Genomic DNA, 16,803 nt, shown 5'->3' on the forward strand with positions numbered 1-16,803 from the left:
GGCTTTAAAGTAAGGATGTCCTCACCCACTTCTTTTTGTAAGGCTCAAAGGCACTGAGTAGGACAGGGGTGGATTAAGGGTGGGTCATAACGTTTTTAGGTCAGCAGAACATGGACGGTAATATGTTTCAAAAATATTTCACTGGAATGTAATTTGAACATTTAAAATTAATATCAGGAGCATAGAATTAGATCTTTTTTCTGTTTTAAAACAATTATTTACAGATCCATAACTTTTCTCCCAGTTTCAGTAAAATATGACACCTAACTGACTGTTTCCCCTTTTTTGCCTCATTCTACTGTGTAATTTAAGGCAAAAAAAAAAACGAATCACATTCCTCTATCTCATCTAACCCTTTTAGATGGAACTAATACTGACCATCCATTATTTGTCATCCAGACCACCCTATGAATCTCTCCAGCTCTTTATCAAAGAACGATAAACTGAGAGATGTACATCACCTGGACAAAACAATCCAAACAATGGTGGTCAATTATAAATTGTTATATTTATAATTTATAATTTCAGTAAATGACACAATTTACATCTTTCAAGATGTAGATTGTGATCCGGCCTTGTGATGACTCTCCAGTTACAAAGATGAACAATACGATCATAAATCAAAAGCACAAGCATGGACAGTTGTTCTTTGGCCTGAATGTTTTATAACAAGGATGTGTCTCTGCAGACCAATATGCAGACACATTAATGTAGAGTTTTCTCAGAGACATTTCACAAACACTTACCCAACACCACAATGTCAGCAGTGATCAAAATTAGCAAACCACAACTAAACTCATCAACGGACGACAATAAAGTAAATTTATTGTCGTGATGAAAACGCCCTAAAGAATCTTCAAAAGCATCATAGCATGTCCTGATCTAAACAAATGCAAGCTAATATGGGAAACAAAGTCATTGACATTGTTTAATCTGGAAATAGTTGCAAGGTCATTACAAAGGCCTTGGGACTCCAGAGAACCACATTAAAGTCAGAAATGGAGAAAACATGAAATAGTGGAAGGAGTGGTTGGTGTACAAAAAATATTCCAGGAGTACATTAAACACGGAACAACTGAAGCACTTTAAAACTCACTTCCATTAGTTAAGGTCAGTGTATAATTCAACAGGAGAAATTGGGCGAAATTGTTATGGTTTTCAAAATGCCATAAATTTATCAACAAGGGTATTGCTTATGTTGGAAACAGATTTTTGGAAAATTATTTTGTGGAGTAATGACAGGAACTTTTGGGTAACTGTGTGTCACTTTATATAATTTCAGAAGAATAATATTACCAGTTAAAACTGGTGGTGGAAGTGTGATTGTCTGGGACTGGAATCCTACATCAGGGCATATGACTTGATGGGACCAAGATTTCTGTTGTCTAACAAAACACGCGATAGAGAAAAGGGTAAGAAAGGAGTGGTCCAGTAGAGGTGTGGACCTAAATCCAACTGAGATACTGTGACATGACCTTAAGCAGACCTTTCTTGTCAGAAAACCCAACATTCCTCCACAGCTAAGTAAAACAGTCATTGCCAGTTATCAGAAACGATAGATGGCAGATAATTGGTTTAAGGGGCAATTACTTTTTCACAAAATTCACAAAATTTGAACGCTTAACTTTACAACGTCTTTATAAGTGATTTTAGTAATTTGAAGCAGTTTCCTGAAGTCTTTCTGAAAGAAAACTGGGAGATGTTATATTTGGCCCAGAGACAGTAGATGACTGCTTACCTCTGTTAACAAGAGGTGGAAAATGTGAAAAGGAACTGGCTGGCGGTACAGATAAAGAGTTACTTTTTTACCTCTTACTCCGGCTGTTTCCTTTTCATGTTGATGATCACTTATTTCACCATGACTATATAACACAAAGTTAGGAACAGTTCAATAGGTCTGTCAATGTTTAAGGACCGTATTGGGAGAAGCAGAATCATTTTATTTTTTCAACTGTTTTGTCTTTTAGTTTAAAAACATTATTTGTTAATTCCAGTGTCATCTGCCGTGCATATGATGTGTTCCAGCTTTTTAATAAAGAAACAATCCAAGTTGAAAATAATGTAAAAATCATATTTTAGAAATGCTGGGGAAGGTTCCATGGCAGTCTGACAGCCCCCACTATCAAACTGACGCCATCAGGCACATACTCAAGCTGATTCGAGACAATATCATCTCCAACTCGGTACCATTCATCATCTTGACACCGTGACCTACATCCTAATGCACACTGTTCTTGATCTCCTCTCAAAAGATTCCAGGGTCCAAAAATCCCAGCATGGAAAGCACCTGAACAATTTTGACTTGGTGTTCCCAGGTTTCCCCCCTTGAATGTGATTGTAAATTATAAATCATGACATATTTTTGAAGACAAAATCTGCTTGGTAGTCACGCACTCCCTTGAGTAAAATGATTTATTTAAAGTGTTGTAGCAATCTTTTCACAGGAAAATGTACTGCAAGCTTATTTTGTGAATAGAATGGACTGAATAGAAGCCTTCTTGCATTAGAGGACGGCTGGCCTTTGGACCTCTGTCTGATAAAGCTGAGGTATGTCACTGAAGTAAGAGATCTTAAAAGTGGAACAACCCACACTTGTGTTGAGCTGGTGCTGCATCACATGCGTGTGTATGTGGTGTAGCTGACTGTGAGCAATGCAGAGCTGGTGGTCCTCTGCCAGGCAAACAGCTAAAAGTCAGAAGAGTCCTCCTGTCTTTGTTCTTCTCTTAGTAAACTGAGCCAAAACAGTGTGATCAAGTTTCATTTATTTATTCATTTTTTTACAGTTAGGTCAATAAGATGATTTTGAGAACATTAAATATTTTTTTAATGTCTCTGGGTATCCAACTGCACCTTGAAAGAATTGCTTGCTAGATTCTGAGTGATATTGGTTTAAATAACACTTATAGTAGCATTACTGACAAAGATGAAGGTGCTGGTCTGATTAAAATAAGGCTGCCCTGCCAGAACTCCCTTAGTTTATAGTAAAAGATGGAGATTCCTTCCTTTTGTAGATGATACAGGAATGCAGCCACATGTGTTTGCAGGAAGAACAGAACCAGACGAGCTTTCAATGTATTTTCATCAGCTAATACTGATTATGTTGAGTAATCCTTACCTTTTACCTCTAAAAATATTTCGGCACATCAATGTGCCGAATTTTACTTATTTTTTTCCCCGGAAATTGTGCAACAAAAACAAGAGAACAATGAAAACCAAAAGGTGATGAGACAGATATTCTCTTGGCTCCAAGTTGAAGTTCACTGGAAAAAGAATCATTTGGACAATTCAACAGCCAATTGAATTGGACTATGCTCAGCTAGACTGGCTATTACTGGGTGCAGAAGTTGTTACTGTGTGAAGAATATTCAAAGTTTGCAGAGTCGAGCTTTCTGAAATGAAACCATATTCTATGTAAATGTAGGCACACTGTAGGAAATATATGTATTATACATGCAAAACAATATCAACTGCTACAATAAAAGCCAAAGAAAATTCCAAAAATATAAATAGTCCAAATACTTAAATATTAAGTGTATCTTAATGCTGCTTTAGGGAAAATATCTCATATCAAAGTACTTCTTAAAACTGCAGACCGTAGAGCTGTGAAGTTGTGTAAAAATAAGTCTTTTTTTTGTACAGGCTCAAAAAAAAAAACTGTCATTAAAACCATATAAAAATGTTATATAACAGGTAGAGTCAGTATTCAGTAGTAAAATACAGTAAGGCAGCGGTAGAATTATGGATGTTATACAAATCAACTTTATGAGTACCCTGCAGCTGTGTGAGGCTGCTTTAAGAATGCCCTCCCAGACAAATTCTGAACTAATAAATCTTTTCACAGCCTCAAAACAAGCCCGCTGGCACTAAGAATACACGCTGTCAGTAAACAGTTCATCCCCAAGTCACTCACTGGGTTCAGCCAATTAGTGAGTGACTCACAGCTGAATGTAAAGAGTGTGCTGCAGGACCAGTAGCTGGCAGACTGGTGGTTTTGATGTATCGTGACAACCATGAAAGAACAGTTTACTCAAATGAAGTGTCGGCATGTTAGCTAGAAATTCCATTTGTTGTTCCTTATTTAAGCCAGGAATAATTCCTGGCTGCACGGTATAATGTCTTTTGATGTAAGGGTGTGGCAGCCACTTATGTATGTCACCACCAAACTAACTGTGTGTCTCTTTAATGCTTAAATTAGACATACATGCATCATCATGTGGTTCATCTGTGAATTAAGCCAGTGTTATTCAGCAAACGGTGTTTTTAATAATTATTCAGGCACCTTCAATTAGATTGCATGACAGTTATAAACTTGAACAACTAGCAGTATGATTTTATGTGGAAACCTGACACCAAGTGTTGCATTATTTTGACGTAGAAGGAAAATGATACATGGTTTACAAATATGAAAAGCTTCAAACTCGCATGTGCATTCAGTCACCCCATGTCAACACTTATCGTGTTTTAAGATATGTCTCTACCAACTTTGGATATCTCGATATTAAATATTTAGTCCGTTCTTTTCAACATATCTCAAACGTAGTCAGATAAAATGCAAAATCTGTGAATATAGACATTTCAGATCCCTTACAAGTTCTGAACTCTGATTAAGCCATTCTTCATGACAAATTTCTCCATTTTGAGCTTCCAAAACGTCTGTCTGTATTTTTAGAGGCCTGATTAAAGATGACCCTACCCACAACTTGAAGTCTTTTACAGCCTCTAATCATTTTCTTTTTTTTTCAGGATTCCCCTGTATTTAGCTCCATAAATCTTTCCAGCAGCTTTGCCAACAGCATAACTTTGCCATCAACATGTTTTGTCGTGCATTCAAAGTGAAGATAGAAAGTTACATTTTGATTTCATCTGACAAAGCACCTTCTTCTCAGTGTCTGTCATTTCTGTTGTAATAATCTTCATGTACATCACTGCTTTGCTCCAAACTGCAGTACCCTCAAAATTAATACAAATTAATCTCATGGTTGACTATTAGACACTGTGATTTGGTAATGCAGAATTTTCTGGCTCTGTTTATGCCATTTTTCTGTAGATTTGCAACTATGCTACGCTCATTACTCATTATTTATGGAGGATTCACTGAAAAATGCTCTAGAATATTTTGCCCTGGTTTTTGATATCACTACAACCTTATTTCTGACCTGTCTGATGTGTTCTTTGGTCTTAATTAGGCTCTTTATCCACTAATAAGGTCAAACAAACCTCTGAGGTCTTTAAAGTACTAATGAAATAAGTACTTTAAAGACCTTAGTGGTAGAAGTTTGTCAGTGGGTTGTCGGTTTGATCCCCGGTCCATCTGCCTCTGTTGTTATGACCTGGGCAAGACACTTCTTTTGAATACAAAAAAAGTGCAACTCAGTAGTTTTTCTGCAACTATTTTGGAGTTATGTTACACAGAAAAATCCATGGACAGATAATTCAGTTAACAATGAACTGCAAATAGGCCAGGCCCACTGTATAATATTCCTTTAACGTCACAATCATGTGTGATTTTTTTATTTGCAACATAAAATGCCAATTTATTACAGTTTAATTTTCGCAATGTGGTCTGAAAAAGTTCAAGGGGTGTGGATACTCTTGCAAGGCACTGCACAAAGAGATGAAGCCCAATGACACAATCAAACTACTAAATTTATGCCCAGTGTTTTCTTCTCCTCCTCTACGCACCAGATTCAATGTTCCAAATGCCAGTGCAAGCAGAAATCAGTTTTAGTATCCACCTTTGTTCTTGGAACATTCTTGTTTTGTGTCTTTAGCTACAGAGTTTGGAGAAAAGACCTCTGGTTGTAACTCTGCAGGCAGCTCTAAAAACCAGACAGAGTTTAAATGTTTCTAGGGGGAACACTGTAGGGAAGACACTGAACCTCAACAAAGAATGCTAAAGAAACAATGAAACAGTGGGGAAATGAGGCATTCAGAAGAGAACATGCACATCTTTTATTGTGGCTACGAGAAACCTAAATCTATGGAGTTCGGGAATAAATACAAATGTGATGCCCTCGTCCCCTCAAACCAGAACAACAAGGAGCGAGCTATGTGTATGTGCTTGTACTAATTTGTCACAGGTGTACCTACGAGCACTGAGTGGTAAAAATCCACAACAAAAGCATTGTTCAGATAGAAGTGATAGAATATACACAAGCATCTATGTGTTTGTGTGTAAGTGATCGAGGCTACTTAGAGCTCACCGTCATCTCCTGGCCAACACCCAGGATCTCCAGCTGCCGCTGGATCTCTTGAAGCCGCGTCTCCAGTTCTCTCCTCTCCTTTATATCCTGCAGGACCTTCTCTCCTGGCTGCCGGTCCCAATCCTGCTTCCAACCGACCTTGGAGCCAAGGCCCTTGATACACAACAGACACAATTAGTTCTCACAAGGAAGAAACACCTCATCTCACATGGGTGCACTTTGAGTGCACTCAACTAACAGTGGGCAGTTTGAGCAGTTAAATGGGCATAAAGCTGTGTAATAGTTCACCACATTGAGTTCATGTGAAATTTTTCCATTTCTCCATGATTCCTAAAGATGTTGGGATTGATTTAAACCAAAGTTTAACAGCTTTCAAGAGAGACCTTGGAGCAGAACCCCACATTCGTAAACAAACTAAGAAAGTTCAGTTAAAGCCCACTTAGGATTCAAGATAAATCACAGATTTATGAGAATAAGGTCAGCAGTTAACCGCAAGCAGCATCCAAAGCAAGCTTTGAAAATAGGTCAGAACAAAATAAAAGAATCCCACATGGAGCACAATCAACTGACAGATTTTAACAGAAAAATGTGACTTTATGACTACCACACCATGGATATTTTTCTTTGCCACGAACTTTAGTCATCAGATCAAACTCAGTCAAACAGACTCGGCAGGCTTACAAGGGAACAAAACACTGATTCCCTGCCAATAATGTCAGCAAATGCTAGTAGATGCTGTGGAGAAAAACTAAATGATTCCAGAGAAATGAATGAATGTTTGCCAAATAACCATCTATTCTGAAATTTCTAATTACCTAATTTTGGAAAAATGTGACCCACTTGTCATTGGATGGGACATAATGTGAGTCAACTGAGTCCATTTAAATTACATTTGAGCCAACGTTCGGATGAAAGTTAGACGTCTGCTAACTGTAAGCATGAAAGTTCGGTAAAGGGGGAAAGACAAAGATTGTCAACACTCAAATTGGATATTTTAAGTTTGTACAGAATAACACAATGATGGCTACAGAGGAGAATAATGAAAGAAACTTTGATCTGTAATCGAACACAGATTGCACATTGAAATTTCAAAGAACATCTCAAGAATTAATAATATAACCACATATTTCAAGAAATAAAATTTGTAACTGTATTGGCATAGTTGAATTAGTCAATAAAAGTAAGTATTAAAATTTTTGTGTTAGTGTTTAGAATTTTTTTTAAGTCAATAGATGCATTAATTGATTAACTGATTCCTCTTGAATCACTTGTTTTAAATTAAACTTATTAAGTTTTATAGTGTAATTTTGGGCCAAGTTTATTTTTTATGAAAAGAAAAAAAAAATCTGGGTGGAGGACAAAAACTAATAAATTGTGCGTAACGGACAACAAATGTACTTATAAATAAACAACTAAATTAATTTGAACAGCCAAACATTTGTTTCTGTTTTATTGCACATGCTCATGTCAGAGCTGCTTAGTTGTACTAAATGGCTCTTTGATTCCCAGTAGCATTTCATACATATACAAAAATACGTAACTATAATCTAAAAGAGAACAGAGACAGCAAACTTGCTAAGTTAACCAAGCAAATATGATAACTTAGGACTCACTCTTCCACACATGTTCACTTTTGGCTTTAGAAATTCCCAGGAGGAGACAAGCAATGTTCAAGGTCTCACAAAAAAATCAACAGATGATGTAATGCGGTTCTAGTTTGTCTTTGACATTCAGTGTTTCTCAAATAGTCCAGAAGCTCTGACCGCTACTAAACAACACATTGGAAGTAAATGTGGGTTATAGAGTGTCATAGACTAATTTTGGGTCATATTTTGACCTAAAAAGTAAAAAAATATAATATAGTGGAAGAGAGGTGAAGAAAACAAATTGTTGAGCTTGAGGATTCTGCAAACCACAGGATGGTTCTGGAGTGTCAGATCAGCGCCGTATGGTTAAAAATCTCTATCTGCCTTGGTTAGTCTAGATGGCAGGCAGACGTGTGCATGATCTAATAATGACGAAATTGATGGATAATTCATTGAATGTTGACATCTCAATAAGAGCTTGTCTATGACATAATGGTAGGTTACTGAAGATGCCGGCATCCTGCGGACTTTACAGATTTAACTGCAGAAAGTCTAAATACACTATGACATATTTATGATGGGATGTAGTCCTAGTTAAACCCAGGGTGGAAGGGGAGTTTAGCAAAGTATTTAGAGCAGACTGAATGTTTTTGCCCATGTTATAAAGCAAAATAGACAATCCAACTCAGTCACCTTGTGCACTTACGTAAATCAGTTTTGGACAACGTTGAGGCACCAACATGGTAAAAGAATATCTAAATCTTAAAAACAAAACTTTCCCTACAAAAAAAAAAAAACTGTGTGTGGCCTCATCTAGAGGTGGCCTCTGTCTTCCATCCTGGAAATAATGACAGCTTCTATCCTTGGAGTCTCTTTAAGTGGTCGTTCCTGGACCCTTTTGGGAAAGTCTCACTCATCCTAGATGGCACAAGCCAGGACCACAACAGGATCAGACTCATGTTATGCACCAGAGTGAGAAATACAGGGTTTCCAATGAGGAAAAATAAAAATTAAAGTCTAGCTTTACCACTATCCTCCCACCACTAAATGCATGTTCCTAAAAAGGCTCAAATCTCTGCAAGAGAAAGTTTATTTAATTTGGAAAGAAGAGCTGCCCTACCTCTCACAAAATATAAGCTGGAAACATAAAGAGAGTCTGCAATATTTAATGATAATAAAGCCAGCAGTTGGTCTTTATGACTCTGCCATATATTTTTGGCAAAGTTAGCACATAATAAAGTCCAAAAATAGTACTTAAAAAGTGCTATTTATGATTCCTTCAACAATCTTGAAGGAACATGAAAGCAGTCAAGGCAGAAAATTGAAAAATTTAGACATGCAAATAATCACTATAAATATTAAAAAAGCAAACCAAGAGGTTTGCTACAAAAGTACTCCAGCCATAAATGTGTCTCTCTGTGAATTATGGTGCTTTAAGTTTAATCCTAATAACAGTATGCCAAATGTAGATGTAAAGAAATGTTGATGAACAAAGAATCTTGCTAAAACAGAATAAAATAACCCCAGAAAATTATGTAGTACAGTTCTCTAAATGTGAAACAACTTTTCTTATTTACAAATACAACTTATTCATACAACTTGCTCTCACTAAACATTGTTTAATCCATTATTGGGGAAGGATGTATGTTTGAGTTAATCAAAGAAGCAGATGAGTGACCTGTGGTAGTTCAAGGGGAGCTGAAGGGATCCACAACTTTAGTGGGAGAAACTGTCAAGAGGACAAATATTAGATGTGTCATCCATAAATCTGGCTTTTAAGAACGAGAAGAAAGCCAAGGCTGTAAAAACCAGTCATGAGAGGTCCAATATGTAATTTGGTACAAGTCATGAAGGGCACACAGCAAGCATGGAAGAAAGTTCTTTGGTCAGATAAAAATGTGACCTTTACGTTCAAAATATTACGTTACAAAATCAATCACTGGAAATTACCTTAAACATCCCATCCCCAGAGCAAACACATAGTGACAGTGACATGCAGTGGGTCTGCTTTCATTTAACAGTACAGGAAAGTTGATCAGAATGATGCAAAGCACAAAACACCACTAGCTGGTAATCACATTAAATGTTTAAATCATCTTCAGTCTGACACACAATCACATTTGAAATACCCTATATGGTTTAAAAGAGGTCATTTTTTTTGAGTGTAGTGAATAACTTTTGATTCATTATGACTTCAATTTTTAATTTTGAAAAACAAGAGTGGTTTGAACATATTTTAAAAAGTAGCGTTTGCTTTTCTCTACATGAAATTGTAGTAACGATTCACTGCTTGTCAAAACAAATCCTTTTGTTTCTACACCTGAACAGACTCCAACAGTTGTTCTGCTATATTAGTATTTTTGGCCGTTTTCCTAGAATACTTAAAAACTTAAATGAGGGTAAGACTCAATAAGTTTAGCACAGCAGATAGATACACAAATCAAATCTATTGCCTTAGAAAATTAAAAGAACTGATGTTCACAAAAGTTTAAGAAGTGATACAACATGTGTTTTAGTGCTCATCCATACCCCCCTTTACAGCATTGCTTGTCTGGCATAGGAATATACAGTGCACCTCCAGTTTCACCTACTTAAGCATTTGATAATATGTTGCACACGATTTATTCACCATTTATGCCAACAGGTCTTCATGGGCAGGTCAAAAAGTTGAAAGAAGTCTGCTATGACTGTCACTCTGAGATCCCATCTATACTCATCAAGCATGCAGTTACATAATGCTTGCAAATGTTACTCAATGTTGCAGCAAAGAAGTAATATTAGTATGACATTGCCTTGCACATGCATTCATAACTATTGTGGGATTAATGCCATAGCAACAAACTTCAAAGTATTTTATTTGGATTTTACATGAAAACAGAGCAGTGCATGCTTGTGAAGCTGTGTGAAAATTATATATGGTTTACATTTCTTACAAATAAAAAGCTGGGGAAAAAAATAGTGCATTTGTATAAAAGTTGGACAGACTGTACCGACCTTGTACTGCAGCCAGTACAAGGTCAGGTTTTCATCCAGAAGTGCCAAATATTTAGCTCCATCTATCTTGCATGGCCACCTTGACTCTTTGATTAATGCACTCTTTGCCCTGCCTGTCAGCTTAAGTGTATGTGTTGCTAGGTTTACAGTTGTGCCATATTCTTTTCATTTTTGGATGGTAGACTTAACATTTCTCTGTAGATGTTCAAAAGCCTACTTCAGACTTCTCCACAATTTTCTCCTCAACATGACCATTTATTCACTACTGTTCTCTAACAAAACTCTGGGGTCAAGAACAGCTGGATTTATACTGAGAATAAATTAGAAACAGGTGGACCCTGTTGACTAATTAGATGGCTCATTAACCAAGTAAAAGTATGACAAGTTTTGAGAGCTAAAGACATGAAATCCTGCTTTCACACTAAAAATGTGTATTTTTGGATTATGGCAGAAAAATTCCTCCATATAAAGAAACTTTTGATATGGAACAGTGAAGGCCAAGCTTTGAACTCAGGAAGATAATACACATGCCTTTTGGAACTACTTGTAACGATTTCGGAAAAGTAAATCAAACTTTAATCTTTTCAGCGGGACTAGGCAGAATGAGACCTTGTTTTTGTATGTCTAGTTCTTTAATCTGCCTTAAGGACTATTCCAATAGAAATTAGGCAGTAGCTAAATGTTGTGTAAAGCATTTCTTCCCTTGTGATATTAAATGAATAAATAGCCTAAAACAAAGACAAATGTTAGGCATGTTTTCTTTTTTTCTAAATCAACATTCTTAATCTAAGAAACATGTAAATGGGTGATTTTATATGCATATTTTGGACTGTAATGATACCATTTTGTCTGATGTACCAGGATCACACAACACTATTATGTTTACAAAGCCTTGTACATGATGATTACTGCACTTTGAGGAATTTCATAAATATATTAAAACAAATATTATAGCATTATTGCCACACTTTTGATCATTTGTCAGACTGGAAGTAACTTTTGAAAGAAATAACCTTTATGCAGATATTTTCTGTTAAGCACACATTTCTGTATTGTTTATTCTATTGAGCTGATGTAATATTCAAATAAGTTTTAAAATAGTCTAATCTTAAACTTAATGTATTTTTTGGATGTATGCAGAATATCCCCATCAACAAAAATAAAGGCTTGAAAACATCAGCTTATGAGCAACAATGTGTTTCATTTAATGAATCTAAATAAATCCACTTTTCAATATTTACTGAATGAGACTATATATCACTTATGTAATATCATAGAAATGTGTTCTGATGTTGATAAATTTCCTAAAGCATGTTTGAGCTTCACAATATATTGGTAATATATTGTCATTGCAATTTAAGTATTTGCAATTGCTGAAACTGAATAGACTATTTGGAGTGCAATAATTGTTGACTAATAAATCCCAAGTGTCATGAACTTGCATTTTAAATGGTAATGTAACATTTAGGCAGTTTGAAATAGTCTTCACAGAAGTAGGTGCTCACATCAAACACACTTGACATTCCAAAAAAAAGCTAAAAATCAGAGTAGTGGAAACACCAATCAGAAAGAGAGGAAAGAAAAAAGGACGTTTTCACAAATTTTGATATGAATATTTCCCATTATTATCATCATTAAAAAGATTTCCTAATATTGTGCAGTCCTATAACACATGAGGCATACACACAGGCGTTAATTAATCCCAGTGTTTCCTGTGTTTCATGTGTTGACCTCAAATGGAGACAAAGCATTCCACATCGATTTTGTCAGTGGGCTTTAGGGTGAAACAGCTGCAGCATTTGATACATCAGCCACTGATGTCCAAAGTGACAAAATTCCAAAGGCATCACTTCGAATCAGACACAAAAACAAATCTCGGAACGCTAAACCTCAGCAGAGAAATCACCTAATTATGGGTAGCGTATAAAATCATTTTTGAATTCTTTTTCATTGGTGAGAGTCACTGAGATTGATTGTCTGGTGTTTCTTTCTCTCTCCAATGTGGACTGCATCTGTGGTGTGTCTGGCCAAAAATAACAGCTGGGTATTCTGATGCAGATCTGTGTCAGATACACGAGCAATACCATAAAAAAATGTGTTTATGTCGTCTTGTATAAGTGCATCCTACAACAATATGTGTATTTTTATTCTGCAAGAGCAATTACTGACTCATGTATTTTAGTTGGTCAGAGGGACAGCCAGAGCAACTTTATGTGCTTGTTAACACATTCAATACAAGTTAAATAGGAGCAGCTTGCTCCAATGAAACCAATCGAACTAAAGTTCACTTTCAAGTTATAAATGCTACTGCCTGTGTTAAATTAATCAAATTAGGTTAAGGTGTTGAGTTCTTCATATTTTATGGCTGGGTAAGCTACTCATCCAAACAAACGTCATGAGTTTCTTCTGAGTATTTCATGCAAAAAAAAAAAAAAGTTAATGACAGGAAAAAATTCTGTCTGGATATTTGCTTGGAAAACATTTCAGTGAGGTGGAATCCAGCCAATGTTTTCAACATTTTTTTTTACTGTGCAGCAACCACAAATTGGCTCGCTGACCCTGTCTATGGGGGCCTTTGTTTTATGAACAATATCTGTTGATCGCATTAAGTTCCCCAGTCATGAAAAAGCAAGCAGTAAGGAAAGTGTGTTTTTGTTTTGCTCTGAGTTTCCATCTCTTAGCTGATTCATTGCAGGTCAATGGAGCCTCTTGCAAAGTATTCATGTGCACCTTTTGCCACGTTCCAACCATAACCTCCATGTACTTCACTGGGACTTCCTGTGATAGAACAACAGCAAAAAGACCAAGAAGAACGTCACTGACAAGCAAAAAAAAAAAAAAAAATTGAGCATTTTTATTTATAAACAAACACAAATATGAAAAGTGTGTCAGCATTCACCCTCCTTTTTCTAAGTTTTCCCCACAAAAAAATGATGGCATAAGATTGCATCGGGAAATAAAAAAGTCCCCTTGTTTAATGTTTGTTTGAGAACATTATTGAATAAACATGATCATAGCGACAAAGGAACATAGTAGATAAATTCGTGGAGAACTTCAAAGGGGGATTAGATTATAAAACGATACACACAGCTTTTTCACATCTCAAGGAGTATCATCCATAAATGAAAACAGTATGGTGTACAATTTGCACACCAATTAAGGCATGGGTATCTATCCAAACTGCCTCTTGGGGAAGTAGGAAGAATTCTTTCTTCTATACTAACGAATCCATTAGTTGTGTTGTCTTCAAATATGAATGTTGTAGACTGTAAAGTAACAGTTTTTAAAAGAGGTGATGAGAAGCCACATTTGCAGCTTGCCGCAAGTAATGTGGGGAACACAGCACACATGGGAAGGATAATGTTCTCCGGAAATGAGAGTAAAACTTAACTTTTTGGCTGAAATCTCCAAAAACATTCTCCATAAGTTTTCTCCATAGAAACACATTTGTTATAAGAAAACACTCTAATCTCACTGTCAACCATGGCGGTGGCACAATCAGGCTGTGGGGATGATGCTCTTTAGCAACAATGAAAAAAAATAACATAAAAATGAAAAAAATAGTTGGTCAGAGTTGATGAAAAGATGGGAAGGGAAACATTGGGAAAGGAAAAAGCAACTTCAGACTGGACCTTTCCCCTGGACAGCAACCCTAAACATACAAGTCAGGGTATGTGCTAGAGTGGATGAGAAAAAAATGGGCCTAAATCCAGCATAGTCTGTGACTTCACTGGAAAACTGCTGATTACAGACATTCTATTCAATTTCTCTAAGACCGAGTTGTTTGTAAACAAAAAATAGGAATAAAGTTCAGTTTATGTATGCAAAACTGGCAGAAGCATGCTCAAAGACTTGCAGATGTAGCTGTCGGGATGGTGACCAACATTGACTTAGGGGGTTGAAATCAAATGGAAACCACACTTCCTTTAGATTTGTTTTCCTTTCACTTCATAACTATGAACAACTTTCAGTTAGTCTATGACACAAAATCCCACCATAATATATGGAAATGTGTGGTTCCAAAGTGACGAACGGGCACAAAAGGCTATTGAAACTTGTGTAAAGCAACCAAAGCCATTGTAAGAGCTGACCTATTTTCAACGCCTACAGCAAGGAAGAGACGGCATTAAGAAATAACACAGCCATACTAATTTTCTCCATGTTATTCAGGACAGGACCCTCCTCTCCTGCTTTATCTGTGTCTCTGTTTTCTCTCAATCTCTTAAAATGTGAACTTTAGTGGTTGCTCTGGATGTGCCACGTGGACCCAGGCTACCTGCCAAGGCCTGTCCACATGCCTTGCCACGAGCTCTCCCTGCGAGAGCACAGGAGCTGTTTAGAAGCTTAAGAGCCTCTTGACTTTTTCTCAGTTTCATATTTCTTACAGTGTCTCCCTAGGTGACATTTTGCCCAGCTGTGACTCATATCCATCTGACAAGCTTAGAGATGGAGGTGTGGCAACAAAACTGCATGCATTATATATTATACAGCAGATCAGCTGGTGATACTTTGGTAATGTTAGCAAGTCTAACTCTTTATTTCTCCATGCAAACGTTCCAAAAACAACTAAGTGTAATAGTGCTCAATAAGAGCAAATAGTAGGGCCTGAAGACTGAAAATGTGTTTGTCTCCAGGCCGTCTTTTCCCCCTCCAGAGATCAGGGTTTTTTTGTCAACATCTTGGATCCTTGTTGACTTGGTGATTGGTGAACATTCCTGAAGTATTAGGAGATTCACTTGTGGGTCATCTGGACTGTGTACACAAGCTTTCTTTTTCAGAACTGAGGGTGGTCTAAAGTATTCAGATCAAAACCTCCTGGTGCATTTTACAATCTAAAACCACATTGAATGTGATGGCTAGAAATAGCCACGCCACCTGTGGATTTTAGTATGTCAGAATCATATTAAGATAGAAGAATCTTTATATTTTTACATTTTTACATTTTCAACCTCTAAACTTGTGTTTGGAAATGTTTTCAAACTACTGTAAATACATCCAATGTGTTGCTCTTGTTATTAGGAAATGCTCAAATGATGATCTCCACCCAGCATGCTTTGTTAGCATAGGATAACTTTAGTTTTTGCCAAACTATGACACAGACAAAATGAAATGTGAAGTATAAAAAGGGTTGAAAGCAGGACAAATTCAATATTTATCAAAAGCATATGGAAGAAACAACAACAAAAAAAAAAACTCAAGCATCCTTTAGCACTCTTTGTCCCCCAAAAAGCAGATGCTATGTTCGACAATGTCTTGCACACAGCTGTACAGCATATAGTCTTCTACAAGGAAACTACTTTTTTCCAGTGGTAGAAAATAAAACACGCCATAGGAAATGTTTTCAAAATTTGGAACCAAACTTTTAAAAATCCAATTTATGTCCAACTGCTGGAATATGTCCCAGCACTTGTATTTGGCTTAAACATTTAGTTTGTAACTTTTAGGAAAAATATATGACTTTTACATGTTTGTTAAAACTGTCACTAGGTTCTGACAGCTTAGTATGAGAGATATAATTTGTGAGAAGATCTAGTTCCTCTGCTTTCTTCAAGCGCTAATCACAGTATGTGGAGGAGTTAGATGTTTTCATTATGCATCTCATGTTATAGCCAGTACAGTTTTAACAAATATGTGAAATGTTTTATTTTATTTTTTTTTTAATAAAAGTTACATATCCTAGGTTTAATAAAGCATTAGAATAAGTATGGGTGTTAAATGACAACAGCTGACTATGTGACCAAATTATCCACAGTTGACTTCCATAATGAGTGCAACACTCAAAAAGCATACATGACAAAGCAAAACCTCTGAACCGCTTGACACAACTGTGGCTGAGGATACAACCAGTGGGAGAGGCGTTTATAAGAAAACAATAAAATGAATCACACTGGAATTACAGGGTGCGAAAGGGTGTGGTGGTCATGATTTTAGACTTTATGAAAAACAGTAAGTGTGCCATATGACAACCCTGACACCTTAACATTGTGACAATATCCAGATATTTGAGGTTATAGCACGTG

The 16,803-nt window shown here is 36.5% G+C and overlaps 1 protein-coding gene across 1 annotated transcript in view; it reads right to left on the reverse strand.

The window, feature by feature from the left end:
- The window catches only part of fsip1 (fibrous sheath interacting protein 1), a 32,295-nt gene that overhangs the window by 1,655 nt on the left and 13,837 nt on the right, over positions 1-16,803 (reverse strand). The window contains exon 9 of the mRNA XM_081603373.1: positions 6,204-6,356. Within this exon, the coding sequence (XP_081459499.1) occupies positions 6,204-6,356 (153 nt within the window). The remainder of the gene's footprint in view (positions 1-6,203; positions 6,357-16,803) is intronic.

The sequence above is a fragment of the Poecilia reticulata genome, chromosome 22, assembly GCF_904066995.2.
Source record: "Poecilia reticulata chromosome 22, P_reticulata-male-v2, whole genome shotgun sequence".
Classification (NCBI taxonomy): domain Eukaryota; kingdom Metazoa; phylum Chordata; class Actinopteri; order Cyprinodontiformes; family Poeciliidae; genus Poecilia; species Poecilia reticulata.